General features: G+C 42.6%; 1 protein-coding gene across 4 annotated transcripts in view; it reads left to right on the forward strand.

The window, feature by feature from the left end:
* Positions 1-12,052, forward strand: part of LOC144085607 (tumor necrosis factor receptor superfamily member 5-like) — a 38,067-nt gene that overhangs the window by 15,076 nt on the left and 10,939 nt on the right. For all 4 annotated transcript variants that reach the window (XM_077615193.1, XM_077615106.1, XM_077615356.1 and 1 more), the window contains exons 5-6: positions 6,994-7,149; positions 11,918-12,005. In XM_077615193.1, the coding sequence (XP_077471319.1) occupies positions 6,994-7,149; positions 11,918-12,005 (244 nt within the window). The remainder of the gene's footprint in view (positions 1-6,993; positions 7,150-11,917; positions 12,006-12,052) is intronic.

Below are 12,052 nucleotides of genomic sequence, written 5' to 3' on the forward strand. Positions count from 1 at the left end.
CTAGGGTCGCCGGGATGCTGGAGCCTATCCCAGTTGAATTCGGGCCAGAGGTGGGGGCCACCCTGAATTGGTGGCCAGCCAATCACAGGGCACAGGAGAAAAACAACCATTCATGGTCACACTCATACCTAGGGGGAATTTAGAGTGTCCAATCAGCCTACCATGGGGAATGTGGGAGGAAACCAGAGTACCCGGAGAAAACCCACGCAGAACATGCAAACTCCACACAGGTGGACCGACCTGGATTTGAACCCAGGTCCCCCACCTTGAGGCTGACGTGCTAACCACTCATCCGCTGGGCCGCCCTGAAAGAAAAACTTCCTTGCAAAATAAAGGTCATTTGCAGCGTGTAACTTTGCTCATAAAGAGGTTGGGGTCTATCACCATCTATTTCTCCCTCACAGATATCATTATGAATCTTGTAGCGACAGCTGAAACTCCAAGGTTCATCCAGTTGAACTTAGCCCCAGAGGCTTTGTGTAAAGCTGTTTATCTTGATGGAAATTGGTTGTCAAAGTCATTATGTCACTGCTTGATTGCTTCTATTTTTCCCAGCATGTTCAAGGTCCAACCCATGTCCATGGGCACACACTTGACTGAGTGTGCTATCACCACCTCGGTCTTGCTTTAGCTAACATATAATCAACTATCAAAAAAATTGTGACAATTGTAAGGAGTAAGGGTGACTTTACACTACATGATAATCGAGCTCTTTAACGACTCTCCTGTGATTCTCTTCTAGTGTCAGAGTGCACAGGTCCTGAACACTGTTGATTTGCTTGCAGAATGGTCAGGATTGAGTCCACTCCTAACCCTAACCCTTCCTTTTGAATTATATGATTTGATCCAATTTTTCTCAAGGTATGTTTTGCTGATACTGATGCCAGAGTTTTTCATCCACTAAAAATAATCCAAGTCAAGATGAAGGGACAAATGCTATTTTTATCATTAAAGTGAGCACCGGTGGTACATCCTCAAGAAATGCACTCTTTGCACGATGCTCTGTGTAATATATTGATAATGATAGTTGCCTCGGGTTATGGAAGTGTGTTTAACCACGCCACCTGGAGCCGTGGGGTAGCACAGCGTAACCCGGACGTAGTAGTGTTGTGTGTCCGGTTTGTTTGTGTGTGTGTGTGTTGTTGGACAGTGGCAATAAAGAGCTACACGTGTTTTACCCTGGCTCCGCCGTCTATTGCTGTTATGGATATATTAACAGTTATATAAACTGCAAAGTTATTACAGTGGCGACGAGGATGGGATCCCTTTCCAAGCGGTAGGGATTAAAAGTTTCGGACGAGGAGATTAAGGCGTTACAAGGAGGTAACGTGACTTTGCAGACTAGCATTAGCAAGAGTGCTAAGCTATTGGCGGCGCTGCATCATGGGCAGATTCCTGGGAAATCTCGGCGAATACGAGGCAGTTAAAGAAGATTTTGAATCTTACTTGGAACGATTTGAGCAATGGATGATCATCAACGAAGTGGAGGAAGATAAAAAAAAACCAACGTGTTCCTGTCTATAATAGGTGCAGAGGCCTACGGACTGTTGAAGGGCCTTTGCATACCAGAGAAGCCTAGTAGCCTCTCATATGAGGTGCTAAGTGGAAGATTAGCATCTCATTACAACCCGAAACCGCTGGTGATCGCGGAGCGATTCAAGTTTCAAAAGAGGAATCAGAGAGAGAACGAGTCTGTGTCGGATTATATCGTGGCGTTGAAGCAGCTATCCAGCCACTGCGAATTTGGTCTCCATTTGGACGAAGCAATGAGAGACAGATTTGTTTGTGGATTGAGAGTGGAAGCTATTCAGAGAAGATTACTCACGGAGCAAGATCTAACATTTAAAAAAAACATGTGAACTGTCGTTGTCCATGGAGATGGCATCAAAGAGTACGTTGGAGTTCGCTAGCAAAATGGAAGAACCTGCCACATTAAATAAGATTGACCAGGAAAAGACAAGCAAAAGTGCGTGGAAATACCAACCAGCCACCAGCGATTGGAAAAGTAAAACCACAATTGGAAAATTCAGACCACAGAGAAAAGAGAATCACCAACCCTGTTACAGATGTGGACTGAGCAACCACGCCCCTCAGGAATACAGGTATAAAGGAGAGACATGTTACAAGTGTTCAAAAGGAGGACACATAGCAAGGATGTGTAAAACGAAAAGTTGGCAAGGACACACACAGTATGTAAAAGGAAATCAAAATGAGACAACAGGAAGTGCGGATGATGAACTGTGGGAGTCATATCGCTTGAATGCCGTGTATCCCACAAATGCTGTCGGGAATTGGAGGAAGGAAATGACAGTACAGGTCATATTAGAAGGAACTCCTCTAGAGATGCAACTGGACACAGGGGCGGCGGTAACACTTGTTTCGGAAATAGTGTATAAGAAGCATCTCTCTCATCTGCCTTTGGAAGTAAGTAAAGTGCAGCTGTCAACTTTTTCCGGAGAGAACATACAGTACAACAATGTGACGCCTGTCAGAGTGTGAGGAAACTACCTGCAACCGCACCTCTACACGTCTGGAAATGGCCGACTAGAGTTTGGCAGAGAATACATATTGACTTTGCAGAGAAAGACCAACACCACTTTTTAGTACTAGTGGACAGTCATTCAAAATGGCTGGAGGTCATCGCCATGGCAACAACCACAGCAGCCAAAATGATTGAGGTGTTGCGGAATATTTTTTCTTCCTACGGGCTTCCTGAGGAGATTGTTTCTGACAACGGACCTCAATTCACTTCGCAGGAGTACAAGACATTCCTGCTGAGCAACGGAATAAAACAAACTTTGGTACCAGCTTACCATCCCGCTTCCAATGGAGCGGCAGAGCGAGCAGTTCTGACAGTGAAAGCATCACTGCTGAAACAAGTACTCGAGGAGAAGAAACAAAAGGTCACAATAACTATGCAGCACAGGCTAGCTAACTTCCTGATAGCATACAGGAGTACACCGCACACTGTTACAGGATGTGCACCAGCGGAACTGTTTTTAAAACGTCAAATCAGGACCAGGTTCAGCTTACTGAAACCAGATCTCGCTCGAGTGGTGGAAGCAAAACAAGAGAAGCAGAAACACTATCATGATAGAACCACCTCCAAGCTGAGACATCTGTCTGAGGGAGACTCAGTTCTGATCCGGAATTTCCATGGAGGGAAGGAGAGGTGGACAAAAGGAACAGTGGAAAAGAGACTCGGACCAGTCACCTACCTGGTGTGGAATGGTGTGAGCCGACGCTCGATCCACATTGATCATCTGCTGTACAACCAACCGTCCAGACCAGAGACATTGGAGCTTCCGGATGAGCAGCTGGACATCACAAACAAGTACCCTGTGGTGGTTCACGCAGATGTGGGGGGGAAAGGCACACCTGGAGCAGTAGGTGGTAGCCCGTACTCACCTGAAGAGACACGTGTAACATCTTCGCCAGGCTCAGTGGCCTGTGACAAGACAGTTACACCTGACAACCGAGCAGTCAGTTCCCCAGAGGTGTGTGGGCGCAGGTACCCAGTGAGAGATAGAGCACCTCCGAAGCGACTGAATTTGTGATCGGTCAGTTGTGAGGAACGTCGTTCCTAAAATAAAAGAGTTCCTGTTCATACAAAAATGTGAAAAGAGTTCCTGAGATTGAAATGTCAAAGACTGGAATATTGAGTCTAATGGTTGTGTTAGCAGTAATAATTTAGTTACAAGTTGAGAAGTAAAATTATAAAAAGTTAATGAGGCAAAGATAATTGTTGGAGTTGAGTGCTAAGTCTAAATAGGAACTTCATAGTTAAAGGGGGAGGAGTGTAATATATTGATAATGATAGTTGCCTCGGGTTATGGAAGTGTGTTTAACCACGCCACCTGGAGCCGTGGGGTAGCACAGCGTAACCCGGACGTAGTAGTGTTGTGTGTCCGGTTTGTTTGTGTGTGTGTGTGTTGTTGGGCAGTGGCAATAAAGAGCTACACGTGTTTTACCCTGGCTCCGCCGTCTATTGCTGTTATGGATATATTAACAGTTATATAAACTGCAAAGTTATTACACTCTGCATCATTAGTTTCTCAAGAGAATTTATCCAACTCAGTTTGCCTACTAGTTTGATTTACTGCAGTTGAAAAGCTCACGCTACTACTGGATTGGATGGACGTGACAAAATCAGATACTGTTTCATACTCCAAAATAGCTGTTTTGAGCGCCGATACCAATATACTGAGTTTAGGATTGGGAAATCTCTGCTGGAGCCTATCCCAGTTGACTTTGGACATGAGGCGGGGAACATCCTAAATTGGTGGTCAGCCAGTTGCAGGGCACCAGGAGACAGACAACCATTCATGCTCACACTCATACCTAGGGGCAATTTAGAGTGTCCAACTAGCCAACCATGTATGTTTTTGTAATGTGGGAGAAAACCGGAGTAGCCGGAGAAAACTCACACAGGCCCGGGGAGAACATGGCACAAGTTGGCGGGCAATCGAGAGAAAGACACTTCCTATAGGAAGGCACGATGATTTCGAGGAGTTATTTCACATCGTTGAAAGTGTGAGTTTAAGTAGTTCTGATAAATCCCTTATAAAATAACTGTCTTCTAGTATCAAATTATGTTTTCACATGGTGGTGGGTGCAGAACCTACCAGTCGTCCACACAATCGTTTGTGCGATGAATTTATGATGTTTTTTTAATTGGTTTAGCAATCGCGAGTGGTTGTACTGTTAACCTTTATGTAAGGTGCTACTGATGTGACTATTTGAAATTAATCAACATTTCTACATATATCTATTTAACATCGTAAAACAATTATTTACCATTTTTACAAATGTATTTAGCTTATATTAAAGTAGAAGGCCCCACTAATTATACACAGTCAAATGTATCCATCTACCAAAGTAGGAGGAGTTACTAATAGTAATGGTGCAATTAGCTGCTCAGCTGTTCCGTAGCGTAAGCCTTCATGGCTTCCAGTAGAACTGGTTTCCTTGTAATTATTGATTACATGTTTGCTGACAAAACAGCAGTTTAAATACATGCAATGTTAGCTTCTGATATTCAGTCAAATGCTTCAAAAATCACAATACAGTTGCTACAAAGGCCTGGCAGAGAATCAACTGATAGGAACCCCAACGTCTGTTGATGTTCATGGGTTCCAGACGTCTGGCTGTTTCTGACTGCAGAGTATTTTCAACAAAGTATCAAAAAGTATCAAAAAGTGACCGTTTGACTCATGATGGATAGTTTCTCCAAATATTATTGGTACCTTAAAAAAGTTCAAAGCATATTTACATTGATGTAAATATTCTCAGGCGGCTCAGGGAAGGAGTGTTTCGCGCTTCGGCCTCGCAATTCTGGCTTCGATGCTAGGTCGGTCCTCATTTTGTAGAGTTTACATGTTCTCCCTGGGCTTTCATGGGTTTTCTCCAGCTACTCTGGTTTCTTCCCACATCCCAAAAACATGCAGGGTAGGCTGGTTGAAAACTCTAAATTGCCCCTAGGTATGAGTGTGCGCGTGAATGGTTATCCGTCTCCCTGTGCTCTGCGATTGGCTGGCCACCGATCCAGGGTGTCCTCCGCCTTGTGCCAGTAGTTAGCTGGAGTAGGCTCGAGCACCCTCACCCGACCCCTGTGAGAATAATGAATGAATCAATATTCTCTATGTAAAAGAGAAATTATCTTTAGTTTGGAGCACACGCCGTTTGTTTCAAATCTAATTCATTATGATGTTGTTCAGAGCCAAAAAGATGAAAGTTCTATGTAACAATGTAGTAATGGACTTGACTGTTTGTGTGCCTTCTATCTTTCTGTGTATATTCTTAATCTTTTAGCAGGCTCTTCCAGTCTCCCCTCCATTCTCCTGCCCGCCTGTGTTTGTGTTTAGGTACAACACCTGGCCCTTTCTGCTCTGTTTTATCTTCTTTCACCTGTTTGCGCTGCCCACCCCCTCAAAACACAGAACCTACACTACTACAATGATCTTATATTTGTAACCTTTTCAATTGCATCTATTTGTAGATATTTTAGTATTCGATTTGCAGCAATTTTATTTTAAAACAAAAAGATTCATATTAGCGGTAAAATACATTGATCGGAATTAATATATTGATTGGTAAGTGATATCAAATAGCATATGAAATGCAAAAACATTGTTGAGATTTTGTTTTGTTAAAGGCAGCCAATGTCATTCAAACGACTGAAATATTTCAGTAACAAAATAATCCAATAGATAACAAAACATTTGTATGTCTTTACTTTATTTGATGTGTAAATAATTGTGTTATATATGAACGTTAACCATATTAAACCGCTCAAAGAGCATTGAATAAAATGAAATTAGGGTAGGTAATATCGAAAAATATGTATCAGATAGTTGTCCAAAGAATTCATATACACCCAGGGCAACAAATAGGATCTAAGTGAGTGTGACAATTATCAACTGTAGTTCATCTCATCTCATTTTCTGAAACCCTTTATCCTCACCAGGGTCGTGGGGGGTGCTGGAGCCTATCCCAGATGACTTCGGGCCAGAGGCGAGGGACACCCTGAATTAGTGGCCAGCCAATCGCAGGGCACAAGGAGACACAACCATTCACGCTCACACTCATACCTAGGGGCAATTTAAAGTCTAGGTCAGCCTACCATGCACGTCTTTGGAATGTGGGAGGAAACCAGAGTACCCAGAGAAAACCCACACATGCACATTCCAAAGACATGCATGGTAGGCTGATTGGACACTCTAAATTGTCCCTAAATATGGGTGTGAGTGTGAATAGTTGCCTGTCTGCGTTTGCCCTGCAATCAGCTAATAGGCTCCAGCACCCCCCGTGACCCTAGTGAGGATAAAGCAGTTCAGAAAATGAATGAATAAACTAATGAGTGTGATATACAACGACACCATTTGAAGTTTTAAATTAGCAGACTGGACTGCGTGATTCAGTACTGAACTTCAGTGATCTTAGTATTTATTGCTTGTTTGTATTATGGACCTTTTTTTCTTCTTATGGCTATAGGATTTGGTCTAGAAGTAAAGCGTGAGTGTACCGGCATCTCAGACGCTTTGTGTAAACCACTCGACGGATTTTTCTGTTTGGACACTGTTGCCAAAAGCTGTCTTCACGCACAGAAACACAAAATCTGTCAACCAGGACAATACATCAGCCAAAAAGGTTCTTACAATTTCTTCCCACGTCTTCATGAAAATAAACGAAACTGTCGAACTATGTAGATCTATGGCATGTTCTTGTTTTAAAAGGTTCTCAGTATGTTCCACGGCTTTCCAAATTGTCATTCAAATGTTTTTTTTCGCTGTTTAGGCCTAATCTGTAAATATTGTTTGCCCCTGGAACACATTGTTTCATCAAATCTTTGCTATTTAAAAAAATCTCAACAAATTCTGAAAGAATTAAATTCCTGATGAAAAGAAAAAAATCCTGAAATGGGACAAAGGTACTCCTGAAATGGGGTCGACGGAAGTTGGCAGGTCTGGAACATAGTACAGTGGTACCTCTACATACGAGCATTTCGAGATACGAGGAAAATTTCGAGCAAATAATTATCTCTAGATACGAGAAAAATTTCAAGATGCGAGAAAGCCAGGTGGCCAAGACACTAGAGGCTGTTTATCTTTGTAGCACACTGTCTTTTTTGCCGCATCTCTTTCGTGTATAACAGATATCTACGAGCACTGGGCTGAGCGCTGCGTTTTTTTTCTGGGTTTTTTTCGGTCACTCAGCGCGAATGCCGGAGCGATCGCTAAAACGAGCAGTATAGTATATTACTTCTCGTTGGCTGCTCATAAGAACATCAGGGACACTGGCAATCTCCCCCGCAACTCCTCGTGTAATATCTCTGGTCGCAACTACCATTTTGTAACGTCTCTGTGAGCACTGAGCGGAGCGTTGCATTTCTTCTTTAGATCTATTAAACACATTTTATTACTATTAAGTGGTGTGCCGTCAGCACCTTCAAGGCCTTCTCTGCTGGCCTAAGAAATATCTGATGTTAATTATATTTTGTCCATGAATACTTATTAATTAATTCCAAATTGTCTGTTAGCTTCCTTTCATTGCTTTTCCCCCTGTTTGCTCTGCTTCCAGATGTGTGTTTTCATATTGAAGCATTTAACTAATCACATTTCAACCATTATTTGTTGCCAGGGTCAGAAATCTGCCTCAAGGCCTTCACAATCAGTTCTGCAGGCTCTGCTGCATTAAACAAGCATCGATAAGGCTGTTGCTTTAACCAATCAGATTTCAAGTTGGCAACACCACAATGCCTTCTCGCAGGCGTAGGGATACGTCATTGCCTTCTCGCAGGCATAGGGATACGTCATTGTCTTCTCGCAGGCGTAGGGATACGTCATCGCTTTCACCAACTATGATTGGCTAGTGATAGAGTGGACTAGCCAGAGCTACCAAACTGTATCTGCAGCGAGCTGCACAAGCAAATATATTGTTGTGTTGATTTAAACACCATTTTTAAGACTGACTTTTCAAGAAAAAAAAGCTGGACTTCATTAAGAAAGGTCGGACAACTCCAAAGCAAGCAAGCCTGTCACAACCGGGAATGAACATTTTCAGCACTAAATCGAATAAAAACGTATGCTAGAAATACGACAGGACAGGCTCGACTTTCAGCATTAGCTTCGATGGCGATAGAAAAGAAGGAAAAAAGAAAGGAGGATGGATATTGTGTACAGTTAAAAAGGATTTTTGGTGAGTAAAATATGGCTATATTCCTAAAAAATATTTCAAATGTATGAGGTTATTATTGATTATTTTTTATGTGTCGCAGCTGTAGCTGCAGTAGAGGTTTTATAGCCATAAAATAGTTTTTGCTCAAGGCGTCACTAGGAAATGCACGGACCGCCACTGCTATTATACCACTAGTTATGTGTTACTTTGTTAACAGATGGTGAATTAGAAGAAATAACATTTTTTCCAATCCAATATCCTGTTTTTGGTGTTTTTTCAGAGGGTTGGTACGAATTACCGTAATTACTCGAATATAACGCGCACTCGAAAATAACACGCAGGTCATTTTGGGCCAAAAAAATCTGGAAAAACGCAGTACTCGAATATAGTACGCACCTAAAATTTCCCGCTGACGAAAATCAGAAATCTTACCTTTTTTTCTTCGTTTCACGATTGTTTTGTTCAAAACCGGACAGAGAAATCTTCAGGTACGAGCGTGTCGAGTGTCGTGCAGTTGGGAGTTATGCGTTTGAATTTTAGGGCAATAGATGATACACAGAGTGGACAAACATATCATGTAGACATGTTATGTTGCAATACCTTTCAGACTTCCTTGAACATTGACTACATTTCAATTGACAATATCATGTTTTAATTCAAATATCTATTGTCATTCTCAAACAAGAAAAGGAACATACAACTTGAATAAATAAATGATTTGAACATATCCACAATGGAAAAGACTATCACATGTGTTTAAACTACAACTGTTCATCAAGAGTACAAATTTATTTTTTAGAATCCTTCAAATGAGTCCGCATCAGAATCTTTAAATAGTCTCTGCAGATATTCCTCTCTCTCTTTGTCCGTCCTCTCATCCGTCTCCTCATACATCTCTTCGTTGAGAATCCTATCAACGCCCACGCTTCCTTCATCCACTTCCTGTTCCTCCCACAACACATCATCCTCAGTCCCATCCAACTTGTTGGTGAGGCAACACTTCTTGAAGCCTCTGGTGATGATGGCAGGCTCCACTGCGTCCCAACTCTTCTTGATCCACTGTGTGATTACCTGCAGTGATGCCTTTCTGGTGTTGCCACTTGCTGTACATGTTTTCTCCCCTGAAGCCATCCATTCCGCCCATCTCTGCTTCATCTGTTGCTTGAAGGGACGGTTGCACGAGACGTCCATGACCTGGAGTTGGCTGGTCATACCTCCAGGAATTATGGCTACATCTGTTCTGGCTTCTTTTAAGATGTCCTTCACACACTGCATGCGGTGACACCTGAATGCATCAAGAACTAACAGTTGTCTTTGTGTTGAAGGTCTTGCACTCCATACTGTTCTTATCCAGTCCTTGGTGAGATGTTCATCCATCCAACCCTTCTCCTGGCAGCGGACGATGACACCAGATGGCCACACAACATCCTTCGGAAGGGTCTTGCGCTTGAAGATGACATATGGTTTCATCTTGGAGCCATCCCCGTATGCACCAAGCATCACAGTGAAGCGAGATTTTTCATTTCCTGTACTCTTGATGGTGACTGACTTTACACCCTTAAAATCCACAGTCAGTGAGCTCGGCAGATCAAAAGTCAGTGGGGTTTGATCAGCGTTTCCTATATTCCGAACTGCATAGTGGTGCTTCTTCCTCATCTTGATTGTGAACCGCTGATACTCCATCAGTTTATGTTCATAGTCCTCCGGCATCCTTTGGGCAATTGACGTTCTTTTTCTTATAGATAGGTCGTGCCGTTGCATAAACTTATAGCACCAACATGCAGACGATTTGAAGCCGGAATCCTTGTTGGTTTTTTTTATGATTTTCAGGGCGAGGATACGCAGCTCGACTGTGTTAATGGAGCACCCTGCAGCTCTCCTCTCAGCAATCGTTTTAATAAGTTCTTTCTCCAAATCTGGGTACATTGCTTTTCTTCCACGTCCTGATGCTTTTGCCGTTGCCTTTTCTTTCAATAATGAGTCTTTCTTCTTCCTCCAACCACGGATGTTAGCTTCACTAAGGTCGAATTTTCTTACAGCTTCTCTGTTGCCCAATTCCTCTGCCACTTGGATGACTTTTCTTTTGAACGCTGCGGTATAACTTGCTCGTTTTGATGCCATGTTGCTCGTACAGTGTCCAAAATTGAATTGAGAGAGGGTGAACTGAGACGAGGACGAGGCTAGAGGCGGGCAGTGGTGGTCACGGCTTTCCGATTTCCCATTGGCTTTACGAGATGACGTAAAATCCGTGCGTCAAAGTGAGTTTGACAATGCTTTTTTCGATCGAAAATTTATAATTTATTTTAGTTATTGATTATAACACTGAACTGAGAGAGGGTGAACTGAGATGAGTACGAGGCTAGAGGGGGGCAGTGGTGGTCTCGGCTTTCCGATTTTCGATCGGGTTTACGAAATGACGTAAAATCCATGCGTCGGCTTTAGGAGATGACGTAAAATCCGTGCGTCAAAGTGAGTTTGACAATGCTTTTTTCGATCGAAAATTTGTAATTTATTTTAGTTCTTGATTATAACACGCACCCCCAACTATTGGAATTAATTATATAGCAAAAACCTGCGTGTTATATTCGAGTAATTACGGTAATTTGTTTTTAGTTCATTTCAATGGGAAACTGTCAGGAGTGGCCTGTTTGTCCCTCCTGACGTGCCGTCAGGGAAGCAGCTGCAGTCAATCTGCTGATTGCTTCCTGGCTTTATTATTTAAGGAGCAATGTGTCAGAGGACCATTGCCGGATCGTCTCTTTGTTTGTGCGTGCGCGTAGCATGCTGCCATTCTGTTCCAGCCCATTGTGGATTTGTAGACCTTTGTTTATTCATTAAAGAATGTAGTTTGAAGTGAACTGGCTCGAGTCACTCACGTTTCCTGCGCTTGGGTCCCCTAAGATATTCCCGGTCGCGCTGCGACGACGCAGCGACGCAGCGTGATCGTAACAGAAACGTTCGTTCGAGTTACGAGAAAATCGACATACAAGCCCAAGCCCGGAACGAATTAAGATCGTATGTAGAGGTACCACTGTAGATATTTAAACAATGTTCTGCACAAAATGGCCGCTGGGATCCCAGGTTTTCACCCATTCCCACTGTCAATTAGAAATTGCTTCAGGAGTACAGTTGTATTGTTATTGTATTAAAGTTTCTGGTTCCACTTTCACACTTGTTTCTTTCTAGGAGAGATTATATCTGAGAATACAATGGATTAAATCAACATAATTTACATTTACAGGAACCCCATTTAATGACACTATATGCCTAGACTGCAGTAATGAAACCTTTTCTACTGGGAACTTTACAGTTTGTCAGCCACACAAAAAGTGAGTGAAGCTTCAAATGAATTTGAATTGTTCTTGCATGGATATCA

Source organism: Stigmatopora argus, chromosome 1 (assembly GCF_051989625.1).
Source record: "Stigmatopora argus isolate UIUO_Sarg chromosome 1, RoL_Sarg_1.0, whole genome shotgun sequence".
Lineage (NCBI taxonomy): Eukaryota > Metazoa > Chordata > Actinopteri > Syngnathiformes > Syngnathidae > Stigmatopora > Stigmatopora argus.